The 16751-nt window shown below is 38.1% G+C and overlaps 1 protein-coding gene across 10 annotated transcripts in view; it reads right to left on the minus strand.

Moving 5' to 3' along the window:
* Positions 1–16751, minus strand: part of Rfx3 (regulatory factor X3) — a 252369-nt gene that overhangs the window by 17757 nt on the left and 217861 nt on the right. For all 10 annotated transcript variants that reach the window (XM_036208665.1, XM_036208682.1, XM_036208635.1 and 7 more), the window contains 4 exons: positions 15776–15873; positions 13045–13194; positions 8726–8934; positions 2314–2467 (listed from right to left, as the gene is read on the minus strand). In XM_036208665.1, the coding sequence (XP_036064558.1) occupies positions 2314–2467; positions 8726–8934; positions 13045–13194; positions 15776–15873 (611 nt within the window). The remainder of the gene's footprint in view (positions 1–2313; positions 2468–8725; positions 8935–13044; positions 13195–15775; positions 15874–16751) is intronic.

The following is a 16751-nucleotide window of genomic DNA, read 5'->3' on the forward strand; positions in this document are numbered from 1 at the left end:
ACTTGAATTTTGCTGAGCTACCATTGGCTGCGGGCTCATTTGTAGAGGTGGCTAAGCCTTCAAAGTGTGATAGGTTCAAGCCTTTGTTCTTTAGACATGCAAGGGAAGCAAAGACCATGCAGGGTAGGCCTCATGGTGACAATAAGAATCAATGTTTGCATTATCCTGTTCATTCTGGTAAAGATCTGGAGCACAAGAGATGTATGGCAAAGTGTTCAATGCACTAAAGAGCACATCCATTTCAGAATCTTGAGCCCTAAGGCAAGAAATCTTCCATTCCAACTGGGAATCATATAAGAAGACATCTATAAGTTACAGCAAAGGACAAACCCAGACTGTTCGGCCTATTACTTAAAAGCTACAGCAGCTCTTGCTCCATCTTACAAATATCTTTTCAGGATAATTTAAATACAAACATACAACAATGTACACATCAGCAAACTGCAAAGAGTCTTTTTTAAAAAAAATTGAAAATATTAATATTTCAAATGATGTTAAAAATAACTGACATTCGGGGTTGGAGAGATGGCTTGGCCATTAAGGGCATAGATTGCTCTTCTAGAGGACTTGGGCTCCATTCCCAAGTCTACAACCCCAGTCTCAAAGGATCTGACACTGTCTTTTGGCTTCCTTAGGCACCAGGCATGCATGTAGTACACAGACATACATACAGGCAAAGCACTCATACACTTCCAAAAACTTTAAAATGGAATATTTGATGTATATTTTACTTATACTAGAATACTTGCAATTTACAGTAGAACTTACAGAGGTGCTTAAAGTATTTTAATGATTTTATTTCTTTTACTGTTATGTTTACTAAACAGCAATGGCAGTATTAATCTTCAACAACTCCCCCACCTCCTCTGTGTGTGTGTTCATGGGTTTATGTAGGCCAGCTCAACATCTGATGTTTTCCACTAACCTGTCTATCTTAATTTTGGGAGGCATGATTTCTCACTGACCTAGAGCTCCTTGATTAGCTAGACTGGCTGGCTAGTGAGCCCCTGAAGACTGTTTCCCAATACCATGGGGCTGCGACAGCAGATGCACATAACTGCGCCTGGTTTTTTGCACAGGTGCTGAAGATCTGAACTCAGGTCCTCAGCCTTGCACAGCAAATATATTACCCCCTGAGTGATTTCCCCTTATTTTCCTGTTTTGAAACAAACAAACAAACAAACAAACAAACACAAAACCTAACCATATGTACATAGGTCAAAAATGAATATCTCAATAGGAAGAAGTAAAGTGCTAGAGAATTCCCCAGAAATCCACAAATATACCTCCACAATAGACTACTGGCAATGGTCAAGAGAAAGCCTGAACTGACCCTACTCTGATGATTGGATGGCCAAACACCCTAAATGTCATGCTAGAAATTTCATCCAATGACTGATGGAAGTGGATGCACAGATCCACGGTCAGGCCCCAGGTGGAGTTCTGAGAGTCCAATTGGCGAGAGAGAGAGGAGGGATTGTATGAACGAGAGTTGTTGAGACCATGATTGGAGAAAGCACAGGGACAAATAGCCAAACTAGTAGAAACACATGAACTATGAACCTATAGCTGAGGAGCCCCCAACTGGATCAGGCCCTCTGGATAAATGAGACAGTGGATTAGCTTGAACTGTTTGGGAGGCCCCCCAGGCAGTGGGACTGGGACCTGTCCTTAGTGCATGAGCTGGCTGTTTGGAACCTGGGGCCTAATGGAGGGACACTTTGCTCAGCCTGGGATGAGGGGACTGGACCTGCCTCGACAGAATCTAACAGGTTCAGCTGAATCCCCAGGGGAGTCCTTGCCCTGGAGGAGATGGGAATGGGGGATGGTTTGGGGAGGGGGGGGCAGGAAAAGGAGATCTTAATCCCAAAGGATTGTAATAAATTGTGTTATTATATATGCAAAGGATGTAGATCCATGCTTGCAACACAGTAGAAAGTATAGTCATCATTGGCATCAGCATAGCCATTCTGAAGCCAATCCATCCATTTCCTTCCTGAAGACTGAGGAAGGGCCCATAAAATACATATTTAACTCGTTTTGTTTTTCTTGGCCCTTAGCTTTATCACAGGTATGGCCTTTCTTATCTCCTACTCAAGAGTTCTTCTTTTTAAAGTCTTGTGTTTCTCAAAGCTTTTTTTTTTTTAAACGTGGGTACATATAATGCAGCAAAACATTCCACTGACGTGATAGAATCTTCAACTTTAGAATTCTGTGATTAAAACACACAATCAGTTCCTTGTGGGACTGACGCTGCTCTAGCCAATCATTCATTCATAATTTGAAGTATAATTAGCTCCTGAAGCCCCTTACCTCGCCCATCACTGCTATTGGTGTCTCTCCCGTTGCTTGAGCAACACGGTGCTCTACCAGGTAGAACATGTACTCATCATAGAGCAGCCGGATGAGGTGAAAGGAGCCGAAGCTGGCAGCGCTGCGCAGGGTTAAGTCCCGGATGACCATTGAGCTGCTCGAGAGAAAGGGCAGAGAGGAAGCCGGAATTAGTGACAAAGGTTATAATTAATACTCTTAAAAGCAGGTAAGTAGGGAGACTACATGAAAACACGGCTTTAGAGTATAAAACTTGCAACAGGAACAATTCCATTGTTGAAAGCAGTTGGCCCAACTCATTTCAGTGGTGGGAAAGAGGTTGTTCTCACTAAGGCTTGAGCCTGATCATCACTAGCGCCAGGAGGGTCTTCATTAGAAGAGACCTTGCACTATTATAGGCATGTCTGCCTTTCCCATGTGCTCACAAGAGGATCACAACTGAACAGAAACAGCTGTAGAAAGGCTGGAGACTCATCCCTGGCATAAGGAAAATCAATTCAAACTGAGCATCTTCTTGATGATGAGTGACAGTTTGTCATCTCTAAATGACAATGATCCTTAGAGTGTACTCTGTGCCCGATTTCATACAAAAATACGAAGCAAAGTTCCCCGAAGCTGTCAGTCTAAATGGAAGCGAATATGTGGGATTCCAGCATGTTTTGTTGAAAGGTAAATTTATTGATTCCAGTTTCTTGGTGATTTTCATTTCAATTAAGGTGATTTTCCCCCCACTAGAGATGGGAATTATAGATGAATTAAGAAATAATTAAATTTAAAAACTGCAAATATTTAATGTATATATTATACTAACATGAGCCATATTGATAGAATAGTAATAATAAACTGTTATATTAAAAATATAAATAAGTCCAAATAAATCTGTGGCTTTACCGAAGATGTATCAACTAATAAGCTTCTTTTATACTTCAAATATAGCTGTGAATCTGTGATTCACACTGAGAATAATGTATGTATTTATGATTTTGTGTTTTATACCAGTTTTCATTCACTTGCCTTTTTCTAAAGCTTTCTGGCCGATAAATACTGAAACTGTCACTATATTCCCAGGAGGAAGAGGCAAAATGTCACAAATGAAAGCTGTATTTTTGGAATGACCAATTATAAAATTCCAGGCAAATAAAAGCATAGTAAGTGGGCTTTAGTTTTGTTTTCCACTTCATTTTTCAACCTTGCAAAACGGATTGAAATACATCGGTTTCTATACATTCACTTTGGCAGGTGACAGACAGATCACGAGTAGTGGCAGCTGAAGACAGAAGCTGTAGGTTCTGGTGCTGGCTCTTTGCTACTTGACTCTTAACCACAAATAGGCAATTTCCCTGAGGTTGTTTTCTCTAGGAAAATGAGAGCAGTGTTTTTAGTCTTAGCTAACTTACACAGTTATTTTAAGGGAAAAATGAATATAAATATATATAAAAGAATATAAAAAACAACTTACAAATAAATAGAATGCAACAAGTATAGTTTATTATATATAGTTATAACACAACAAACAATGCTGGTTTTAATTTGTCTATAGAAGAATGAAGATCATTATATGGACAGCAGACTTCTCGTTTACTTTTTTAAATCATTATACAAATAGAAGAAAAAGTAAAGATTGGATGTCTAACTAGACCCATTTATCATATGCCCTAAAACAAATATACACACACACAAAAAAAACAAACCAGGGCCTCACTCTCTAGTCCAGGCTGGCCCACATCTCATTACATAGCTTAGACTGAAATCTCTAGCAATCTTCCTGCCTCAGCTTCCTATGTGTGTAGTTACATGTGGCCTTTGTAATCTTGTCTACAACCACATAACCATTTTTAAGGCTTAAAAGTTAGTCTGAGAGTCAAATGAAACAACACATAGTAGTCCCCTATATCTATGGTTTTGATTTTCTTGGTTTCAGGCACTGCAGTCTAATAATATGAAATGAAAATTCCAGAAATAATCAACAAGTTTCAGACCACATGTCCTTCTGCACAGAGTGATGAAATTTACTCTCTGGCTCCTGCCACCTGGGATGCAGCTCATCTTTTTTGCCTAGCAAGTCCAAGATGTATAAATGTCCCAGAGTGCAAGAACAGTGGTGTTGGGAAGTGAGTATACCAAATTACTAGAAAATGGCCCCTTAAGTAAGAAGGTGAAGGTTGTTGCCTTTAGGGAAAAATATTGAATTCTGAGAGGAGACTGATAGTAAGAATGCCTCTTCTATCTGTGCCACTGAGACCAAGGTAAATAAATCCACTCTAGGCTTGTAGTCATACTTCAAACTGCAAAAGGTATAGTCATAAGTGCTGACATCAAGATGGCAAGGCATTATACCTCAGGTTGAATATCACTGGTGGTTTTAGGCATCTCCTGAGATGCTGGAATATAGCCCTCATGGATAAGGTAGATAAGTGTACTCCAGTATGAATGAGCAGTCAGGACATGAGAATGGCCATGTCAAGAATGCTACCTCAGGCTCAGGAGAATGGTAAGGCCTTCCTTGCCTCTGATTCAGGGAAACAACAAGACCTTCCTGGGTCAGGGTCAGGGAATGGCAAAGCTTTCCTGTAGTCTGAGTACAGATGTTAGCTAACTATTGACCTTTACCTAAAAACAGTATGTGCAAAGAATACTAAGCACAGCTTCCTCATCCCAGATAACTTCATGTCCCCTGAGACTGCTCCCATACAGAGACCCCTTTCCTCCTTCAGGATGTATATAAAGAATATGCTGAGTATCCGGGCTACTGGTGTGTCTGCATCTGAGTATACAGTCCACCCAATCACACCTTTCAGTTACTTGGGTCTGTCTTTCTTAAGCTCCCATCACTCCCAGTAAGGTTTCCAGGATCCAGCCATAAAGGTCGGGATACCTAACATATGTGGGATCTTAACAAATTGGGTCATTACCACAATACTGAATATACTATAGCTAAAAGTATATTCATTACAATAAACAGTTCCAGGTAATGGTTTCTTGGTGTCAATGAAATATCTTAAAACACTCCTCAAATGTTTATAACTCTAATGCATAAATGACTTATTACAAATGGAAGAATAGCTTCACTTATGTGCCAAATCCCTAAAATTCAATGATACATCATCATCCACTTGTAAATAATTTACAGGAATGTAAAATAGTAATTTTTTAAAAGTAAATATTTCTTTTTCTGTGGGAAAAATTTAAAACATACCCACACACTCGTGCACGCACACACACACACACACACACACACACACACACACACACCACCCAAACAAAAACCCAAAGCCAATGGAACATAAAGATTAAATATCTAATAACATTGAACTCAAAGTCAGTAATATTTAAAAGTAATTCAAGGGTAGAGTAGTCACTTATAACTCCATCCATCTTGCCAAACAAAGATGGTAGATATTTAAAATACATTCCAGGAATGAAAGGTAGCTAACAAAGATATAAATATACAATTAACCTTATTCAGAAGCAAACACATTCAAATTAAAGGGAACACCTGTTACCTATTGCACTATGAGATTGTATTATAGTCTGGAGAGGGGGTGAGAAAAAACTTTACTGTTTCTACAAATGTTCCTGAGGATTCTGTAGAAGGAATGTGGCAGTATTTATCAAAATGTCAGCTCACTGAACAATATAGTTCTAATTCTAGAAATTTAGAAAATGAGCAAATTTAGTTTTAATTGCAGCAACTCCTTCCCCACCACATATACCAGGAATGATTGATGACCTTCACTGTAGTTACCAAGAATGTGGTCTTGTCATATTCACACAGCACAGAAAAAAAGAAATAGTCCATATAAAATTTTCATTTCTGGGTTTTCCAAAATCAACACCAGCCATTGAAAGCTGGTTTAAGTAGACAGCTCTAGATAGCGCAGAGTGTGTCTGCAGCAATGCATCAACTGCTGTGAGACTGCCAGTTTGTTTCTATGTGTCTGGGTAGGTAAATGCAAACACAAGTTTAGAAATTACTAGGTTAAACATATGACTTTTAAATAAGAAGGAACTGTATATGTGGTTGTCAAATTTATGATATCCCTTGCAAATTTACAATTTACATTTACAATGCTAAAACATAAGAATTCTTCTTCTGCTTCTCTGAGGATTTATGCATCAGTTTTCATTACTCAACATATTCTTGCCTCAGTAAAAAACAGTTCAGATATCACTCTGCCTACCAGCAGGAAGTATGTATCTACTTAAATGTCTCTTTCCTCTGTGTCCTGTAACTGTAAGCCTTCAAATCTTTTTGAAGTGAAAATAGTAACCATAATAGTGTCTAATAATATCAAGCCAATTATCCCCAACTCAGGGAGGACAGAGGGCAGGCGAATGATGATCTACTGGGCTTGCGTATCTGCAGAGAAAACGAAATACAAGCAAGTGATTTTCTTTCTTTTCAGAATTCCTGCAATAGATCTCTGTGGTGACAAAAGGCTCCAGGGGTCTATTTCTAAAATGATGTCAACTAAATGCAGGGAAAAAACCCACAGAGAGAAGGAAGGGCAAGACTGCCACTACCACAGAACACAATAGGAAGGGGCTGGGCATCTGTCTTTCACTGCTGTGTGAGGTTGGGCACTCTGCCTTTGGTCATGTGAGATTTGGAAAGAGTCAGGCAATGTAAGTGATGTTCCAACCACTGGTCATGGGCACAGATATAACTTATATTATTTTCTGTGAAAATTCAGATGAATGAAATATTGACTCTCAAGCAATCAAGAAACTACATTTCTACCTTTAATCCCAGCACCCAGGAAGCAGAGCCAGGTTGATTTCTGTGAGCTCAAGCTCAAGGTCAACTTGGTCTACTCGAGAGTGAGTCCTAGGAAATTCAGGGCTATGTAGACAGACTCGGTCTCAAAAAAGCCAAAAACCGAAAACAACAACAAAAAAAGAAGAAAATATATTTACAAATTAGAATTTTGAATTATATGACAGATGGTCTCCTATTTCACAAGACAAGTTAGATAATTTAAATTTTGACATTGGCATTTGATCCTGTAGTAAAAATACAAGTGTTCGTTTCTTTATTCAGGGTGATCTCACTGACTTGAGCCTAAAACCTGTATCTCCTGAGAGGTATAATTTGTCCCTGACAAAGATTCCATGCTGGAATCCACTTGACCATTCCACCCTATACAAATAAATATGGCACAAGTCTTAATCAATACAGCTCATAAATGTGCTTTTCAAATCCTGTTGTAGATTTGGTGCCAACAACTCATTCTAAATTTTCCATTATGTATCACTTAATTAGTAAGCCCTTTCCATTTAGGGGTGCTTCTATGTTTATAAAAATACGTATTTTTTCCATATGAAGTATTTTAGTCTAAAAGATTCATTATCAATAAGACATGTTATTACCTATTAGATACTAACCATGCAATATAATCACCAGAAAGTGACTGACTCCTAACTACTACCTCCTAACCACCAAGAAAATGAATCACTGGGTCTCAAAAGTAATCAAACGTTAAAAGAAGATATAAATTCTGCTCTCTGATAGCTCTTTGATGTATTTTGCTCTCTGACAATTGACAGCGTTAAGAAATTAACTAAGTAGTTCTGAGTGAACTGAAATTACCCAGGGGATTTCAAAGCTCAGATTGATAGGCCTTTCCTCTATGGATTATGACTCAAGTAGACTTGGGAAGTAGCCTACTGATGCACATTTATAATGAGTCTAAGTGGATGTGAGGTCATGGGCTAGTGACTACAGTTTGAGGGCCATGAAAAGTGAACAAAGGAATAATAATAGTCCAAACCCCACCAGAAGGTACCTCAATAAGGTAGGAGTAGAGGGAGAACCAGCCACGTTTTCTGACCATTGCTGAAAACATCATCTAGATCAGTGGTTCTCAATCCTCCTAATGCTGCAACCCTTTAAGACAGTTCTTCATGTTGTGGTGATCCCCGACCATAAAATTATTTTCGTTGCAACTTCATAACTGTAATTTTGCTACAGTTATGAATCAGATGTAAATATCTGTGTTTTCTGATAGTATTAAGGGACCCCTGTGAAAGAGTCTTTAGACCCCAAAGGGGTGGTAATCCACAGGTTGAAAACTGCTATTCTAGATGGACTCTCAGAGTTTACTATCTGAAAATTTCTTGGCTTTGAGCAAGAGGGTCTCCTTTCCCAGAAAAATAGTTCATTTTCATCAATTTCCTGCTTAGTCTCTATGCATCATAGTCATAGAGTTGGGTATTCCACCAAATCTAAACTCGTTTCTTTTTTTTTTAATATGTGAATAACATATAAAACACACAGAGACAGACAGACAGACAGACAGACAGACACACACACACACACACACACACACACACACACACACACACACACTCATTTGCAGAACATAAAGACAATTTAGTGAACTTGGGGTGCTACCTGTAGAAAGACCATTTGAGCAGAAACTGCCTGGCGGCTTTAGGGAAGCTGGGTCTTCCTTCATAGGGCTTCAGCGCCTGCATCATCACATTGTCCAGCCATGCTGCCCACTGCTCCAGTGTGCTCTGCTGCTGAAGCGTCATCTTGAAGTCTGTTTCTAGTCTCTGAACCATGTTGTCATCACACTGGCACACCCAGGAAGCCTGCTCCTGGGACAGGTCACAGATAGAAAGGAAAATTCAACTCGGCAGCTTCTCACTGGGTATCAGTACAGGGCACATTCAGGGTGTTGCACAGAAAACTTCAGTGGGGGACATGAATGAATGACGGACATGAACAATAGGCACCCAATGCCTTTGCAATCTTCAGGGCTTAGCACTTCTCCTTGATCATTGCTGAAGCAGTATTTAGCTGTGACTTGGTTTTCTACTGTGGCTAGGCCTTGTGAGATACTAGCATGGTAAGGAGGCCAGAGGTGTGAACCAGTAACATGCCCTGTCCTGTTTCCACCCTGCTTTGAAGTCTCCCCACCTGCCACATAAAACTGTAAAACCATTTTAGAAGACTTAGAGTAAGTCAGAGGAATAAATGGATTCAATTGGCCAAAAGTGGTCCCTAAAGATTAAAACAAAAACAAACACTGAATGGTACTAGGTAGAAACATATGCTGTGTGAGTTTATAGATTGGGAACAGAAATCTCAAGGGCTATCAAGGCAAACCAACAAATGCAAATTAATTCACAGAACTGAAAACAACAACAACAACAAAACCTCTTTTGAGAAAATGTAGACTTGCTACCTGCCAAGAAACCTGATTACTGTAATTTCCCTTCTGCTTCTGGTTGGGAAGTTTCAAGTTTTGTAACAACAATGAAAATAGGAACTTTGAAAGTTACTTTTCAGTGATTGTGTAAGTTCTATGATGTTTCTAGTGATGTGCCATATTTTAAGGTTAAAAGAAGAAAAATCTCTTCTCTCAGTATCAAAATTTAATTATTTGGCAACAGATTAGGACAGACAATTAAAAGGCATGCTCAGGCCCTAATTTGCCCAACTATGTTAAAACAATTAATTAGATTAGTGTGGGCTTCAGTTTCCTATGTACAAAATCCAACAAATGAGAATTCAGAGTTTTTTAAGTAGGATTCATTATGATAATTTTTAAGAGGACTTTCTTTGAAGGACTGTCTGTAAAGTTCCGATACAAAAACATAGAATATGTTGATATTTTCATGAAAACACTGTCTGCAGCCTTAATTCTATGTTATCTTAGAGGTCAAGTTGATACAAACTGACGATTTCAAATCAATATATCTCTAATCCCATCCTTCCAGTTCTAGGATCTTTGCTGATCCTACACACTTTCCGCATTCAGGGTCATTTATTCTTAGAGACATTTCAAAGGCAAACTGCATCCACATCAATCACTGTATTTTTCTAGGGAAATCTATTTTCTTCTACATATCAGCTGATGATAGCATTTTCTATCTTTGATTTTAGATGCTTCCTCCTAAACACTACTTGTAAATAGTTTAAATAGAAATTATAGAAAAAAATCAATAAAAAGACAACAAAAGAATATGAGGGCAGAAGTCCAAGATAGCTACAATACATGGATATACATGTATACATTGAAGGATACTTCAAGTTTTTTAAACATGTAACATAGTACATGTGCTATATTATTTGTATTCTGTTTACATTACTCCTGTATTCATGCTAATTTACATTTTGAAATTAATTTATGCTTACACATATAGTTTTAATATAAATATAATAAATACCATGTATTCTACTCAATATTCTGCTTAACAATGATAATTTGTCTACTTTTCCAGATAGATGAATATGGAGCTATATTTACTGTTCACTAATAAACTTGTTTCATTGCATGAATATGCTATTATTTGTATAACCAATTTCATACAGCCAGACATTTGTTTTAAATTCTTACTAGTATAAAGTTTGAAATAGTTATGTTGTTAACTACATTTTGCTCATATTTTCACTTATTTCTGTATAACAGATTTATATAAGAACAGTTAACATCTTTTAATAGTAGCAAATGGTTCCCAGAAATTTTGTATCAACTTAAAGAGTCCCTGAGTACCCAGGTAAGTTAAGTATTACAATAATAAACAGGAGAGGGTTTTGGTCCCCCCATTGCCCCAACATCTAAGCTTTTTTTGTTTTGTTTTGTTTTAATTTTCTTCTGACCCTTCCTCTGTATATGGTAGAGCAATGTTAAATAGATAGACTGTAGCCCAGGCTGGCCTTGAACTCACAGAGATCCACCTGCCTCTGCCTCTTAAGTGCTGGGATTAAAGGTGTGTGCCACCATCGCCCAGCTGAATTTCACTTCTTACCAACAATTCGAACTCACTATTTACATGAAAATTACTTTTGGCAAGATGAGATGATAATCTAAAACCTAATTTGAGAAATAAGAGCACAGCTCCATAAACCACTCTTCACACCCTGCAGCTTATAGAGTTCACACTAACAATGGCTTACTTCATAAAATAAAAATTTGAAGGTGTTCTTAACTTATACAAAAATAATATCCAACATGGTACATAGTAAGAAAGTTCAAAATCAGACTGTATCTTCAATAAAGAAACCCAAGTAGCCGGGTGTGGTGGTGTACACCTTTAATCCTAGTACTTGGGAGGCAGAGATAGGTGGACCTCTGAGTTCAAGGCCAGCCTGGTCTACAAAGTGTTCTAGAAGAGCCAGGGCTACACAGAGAAACCCTGTATCAAAAAACAAACAAAAAAGGAAGGAAAGGAAAGAAGGCAGGAAAGCAGAAAGGTAGGCAGGCAGGAAGGAAAAAAACTCAAAACTTTTGTGTTTTGAAGCATTTTAGAGTACAGACTTTAGGGATAATCATGTGGTGAAGTCTAGTACATATTTAAAAAAAAATCTCAAGAACACCCCAACACTCCAGTCTAAGCACTTCAGACAATTGGTCAACTTGTGTGGCCAAGTTTCCCTTTCTCCTGGCTATCTGCCAAGCAGTGGCTGCTCAGTCACATGATGAGTCTATATTTATCTTTTGAGGAGATGCCAGACTATCTTAGTGGTTGTGGCAGTTTGCATTCCCATCAACAGCTCATGAAGTGTTAATTTCTCCAGTTCTCCAGGGACCAAATCTGGTATTTTCTGTCTTCAATCACATCCTTTTAGTGTGCATCTAATGCTATTTCCTTGTGGTTTTAACTCCTGTTCCCCTGGTGGACAATGCTGAGAATCCTTTCATGTGTTTAGTGGGCACTTGTCTATTTGCCACTTTAAAATCAGGTGGCTTTTTATTAATGGGTTCCAGGGTAGGTTTTTGTTGTTGTTTTTCGAGACAGGTTTTCTCTGTGTAGCTTTACGCCTTTCCTGGATCTCGCTCTGTAGACCAGGCTGGCCTTGAACTCTCAGAGATCTGCCTGCCTCTGCCTCCTAAGTGCTGGGATTAAAGGTGTGCGCCACCACCGCCCAGCGAGGGTAGTTCTTTCTATAGTTTATGTATGGAGTATTTACAAGATGAGCTTCTGACATTCTTTGCATTGCCTTTTTACTTTTTGTCATGTAGTCTCTTGTTAACTCCAAAATTTTAAATTTGGATTGTGTTGAATTATGCATTTTTTTTTTACTTTGTTGCTTATATTTATGTCAGGGATGTTATAATTTTTATATAGTAACAACTAACTTTGTTACTTTAGTATCATAAATAAAATATTTGTTAGACTTCCATTAGGAACCTACATTTCCAAGTGTAAAGTACAGAGCAACTGGAGTTAGAAAAAAAAATATTTCTTTTTATTTGAACCAAGCTGTCCAGACTTACTTCAAATTAATTCTTTAAGTGAAAGAATTTTCTCAGGTATCTGTAATGTACTTTGCAATACAGGTGCTTAGCTCTTCAAGGTGGGTTACTGTAATAAAAGAAGTACCTGCTTGAAAGAGTACAGACCACTATTTAAACACCTATGGTGTTAGTTATAGCTGGGAAATGAAAGAACACTTAAGTAGTTGTTCAAATTCTCACAGATATACAATAGTCTAATTTGTTTGCCTAACTTCAGTGACTGATATTAGTTATCCTTTTAGCTTCTCATAAACATGGATGTATTCTGTTGCCTACTAGTTCATAAACCTTAGCTGACTTTATCCCTAAAACAAAGGGGTTTAGTTTAGTCTGATCAGGGTAAAACCTCATCTTTGAGGGAGGAGACTGTGAACATTGATTTTGCCATTGCATGCATCAGGTCCTGGTTTAGAATAACTGACACCATTCTCTAAAAGACAGGATTTGCAAGGAGGTAAAGTACCTGGACATTGGCAAAGTCAACGCGGTTGAGGTCGCTGAGCATCTGGTTAATCTGGGAAGTGTTCTGAAGTACGGCGCGGGCTGCCTGGGCCAGGTGATTGAGCGATGTGTATCTTCGCAGAGTCTGGGCAAAGGCACTTACAGCGGCAACCTATAGAAACCCAAGCAAGCTGGGGTGGAGTGTCTTCATTTTTTCCTCCCCACCCCCAACTGCTTTCTCATAGAAGAAACTATTGCAACCTTCAAATACTTCAAAGTTAACAGCTTTCCTTAGATACATTAAAATTCATTTGGTAATAGTTTACTCATAAATTATATAGAATTTAAAATTCTTAAAGAATTATTTGGTTTTGAGTATATTGAGGGCAAACAACACTAAAACAAGCTCCCACACCTTTCAACGTCTGAGTGTGGCAATCATGAAGGCAGTCTTTGAAGTGAATTACTCAACCACAACAAGAAATTACATTGTCTAAAAAAGTAGGGAAATGTTTGCTTTCATGACCCCCAACTCTTTTTAGGACAACTAGAAACTAGGCAAATAAGAACATTCCTTTTTATCTGGAAAAGCAAACTGTACAGACCTATTGCTGTTAATTGAACAACAACAAAAAAAATACTTTCAGAGCCGTGCTGTTCAGACTCACTGTTACGACTTTAAGTTTACAAGTGGGCAGATGTGATGGTGAAACACGGGACTTCAAAGTTTGTCTGCCCAAGTACATTTATCAGAGCAGCAAGCAGCAGAACTTTTTCTTTAGGATTTACATTTCTTTAAGCGGGCTATGTGGGAAATTTCCATTTACTCTTGGAAAATCCCCTATCCACGTATCTCCTTCATCCTCGGTGGCCAGAAAGGCTGCAGGGGATGACATGAGTGCCCCCTTGTCCTCAAGCTTCCAGCTGGATTAACCAATCAGGGACAGGGCATTGTTAGGACAGGGAAGCACTGGACAGCAGCTGTCAGAGTGTGCATTACTCACAAGCTATGCTCTTCCCCCTTTCTAAGCTACCACTGGGATCTTAGAAGGAGGTTCAGTAAAGCAATGACATTCATCCCTTTCCTATTTCAGACCTAGATTTGCTGAGGAGTTCTCCTTGTTAGCTGCAGGATGCTTAAGCATTGGTTTTTCTCAACTCTGTTTGCATGTTTAGAAATATTCAGTTATTTCACGTACCCTTCACTTAAACCTTTTGTTTCTTTTCTTTCTTCTCTTCCATTACTCTAATGGATTGGACCTAGGACATGCTGGTCAAGGGCTCTACCACTCAGCTCTATCACCCTAGCAGGTGAACATTTTTTTTTTTTTTTTTTTTTATGATACTGAATGAGTTAGCCTATGTCGGAAGATATCAAAGATGATGAAAAAAAAAAAACCCTCTAAATAAATATCTAGTTTTCATAGAATTGTTAGATATAGAGTAGATATGACCCCAGTCTTTTAAAATATGCCAAAACCTTAGCATATTTATAGGAACACACCATATTATATTGAGTTTTTAGTGGGTACATAGAAAGCATATATTTGAAGAATCGGTTGTGTAGAATAATGTGTTGACTCATTTAAAAGTGAGATGTATTAGGACTGTATGAAATACTTGAGCAAGCTCACATACCCTAGAAGAGAAAATGTTTTTCCATTTTTGTGGTTTATATACATTGAGTAAATATTATATAACAGGCACCAGGTTAAGTGTCTCATATATTTCATTGTTTAACTGTCAACATGTTAAGAATCAGAGAGGTTAAATATCTTGAGCAAGGTTGCACAGAAACTCATATAAGTGGTAAGATTTGAACACATCCATTTTAGTACTATTACCACTGACTAGGAAGCTCTCCCCTAAATGGGTGAACTGTCTCAACAATTTGAGAGCTCAGCAGAAATACAACTACATATCAGCAACAGCAGAAGAGCAGAAGTTATATTCTGCAATGGTAAATATGCGGACTATTTCTGAAATTCAGCACAATGGCCAGTGTTGCAGGCAATCTCCTACGGCATTCACTTTGATGACCCTGAGAAGAGGAGTGATTTCAGCTATTGGAGGTATTATTAGGAATACAACTGATTTCATAAATTAGAAAGGTTCTTCAGTCACAATCAAATAACATCTTTTATTTTTGTCATTTTCATACTAGAACCCAGGGCTTTATTCATGTTACCACTGTACTACTTTCCTAGCCTCTGAGTCTTACTAAATAACTTGGGCTCTCCTTGAGCTCCTTACATAGCCCAGGCTAGACTTGAACTCATGGTCCTCCTGTCTCAGTCTCCAGTGTGCAAAGCTTAAACTAAGGTACAAAGAATTGGAGCTCTTGTGGCTCCAAAGAGACTTTTTGGCTACAGGAACCTCAACAGAGTAGTAACACTGCACCCCAAATAAAGGAAAAGATACACTGTTGGAGTCTAATGGTGGATACAGCCACTTACCAAAAGCCACAAGTGTGAATTTAGGCAACAAAATGAAAGTAAAGTCTCTATCCAATCTTGCCATGGGCATATGCTCACAGATTAACCTAAAGTATCATGCTAGAAAGGGGTAATGTGGAATCTAGGATCCTCTAGGACGAAGAACAGCAGAACTACAACATCCATATGCTAGCTCTGCACAATATTGGGTTACTTATATATAAAAATCTGTTATGAGAAAAAATTACTTGAAGAGAGAGTTTCTTAAGCAAGCACATGTGTGCCCCCCCCCACCACCACCAAAGGACATAACCATACCTTGGTTTGTATCATTCTCTGTGGAATATTGTTCATGGCATTTGAAAGCCAACCTTCAAGGCTTTTTGCAAAATTTCGAATGGCTTGGGTCAAGGCACCTAAATAATAAAAAAAAAAGGCAGAACAATAAAGATACCCAAGACCATTAATTTTTATGCTGGAATAAGGGAAATGTATGTTTATACTACTTTTATATCACAAAACAGAATATATATTATCTTCATTGATTAAAAAGTAACATTATTTCTAATTTCTTAGAGCATCTAAAAGTAATCTTTCTGACTTTTAAAACTATTTGTTTCTCAGACACTGATGACACCTGTTGGAAAATGCAAACATTCAAATCTTTCTGCTCATGGTAACATATACCAGTTGTGAATATACTTTATGGGGCTTTGTACCTTGGACAAAACATCATGAAGAGTTTTGTGATCAAGGGCTAGGAATTTCCATTATGGTTTCAAACTTAAACTTATTTTATATTGTTAGCTAAAATGAAACACAGTGCAAAGCTTTGTTTCTCTCTATTCAATGTTTTACCATGGAACCTATGAACTGGAGTATTTATCTCTGCTGAAAATAGAGGAAAAATAATTGTTGGAATGAAAATTTCAGATGCCTATTCCAATTTCACATGTAGGAGCTAAAAGATCAGTGTGATAAAATTGCTGTCACAGAGAGCAGTGTTACTAAGACATTATCAAAACAGCCAATCTTAATTTGTTAAAGCCTGAAATGGGGACAGGTCTCATAACAGAACTTTACAGTGATCATGAACTGACCAGAAACATCTTCGGTCATCATTGTTAGCTTTGTTAAAAGGGAGCTGCTCACTGAGTCAGCTCGTATGTTGTCCAGTCAGTGGTCTTTTAATTCCTTTGTGCCCAGGACTACACACTGAGGAAAGTAGATGTAGGTGTGTAATGAACATTTAATGCACCCATAACACAGAACTACTCTCTACAGGTTCCATACG

Source organism: Onychomys torridus, chromosome 1 (genome assembly GCF_903995425.1).
Source record: "Onychomys torridus chromosome 1, mOncTor1.1, whole genome shotgun sequence".
Lineage (NCBI taxonomy): Eukaryota > Metazoa > Chordata > Mammalia > Rodentia > Cricetidae > Onychomys > Onychomys torridus.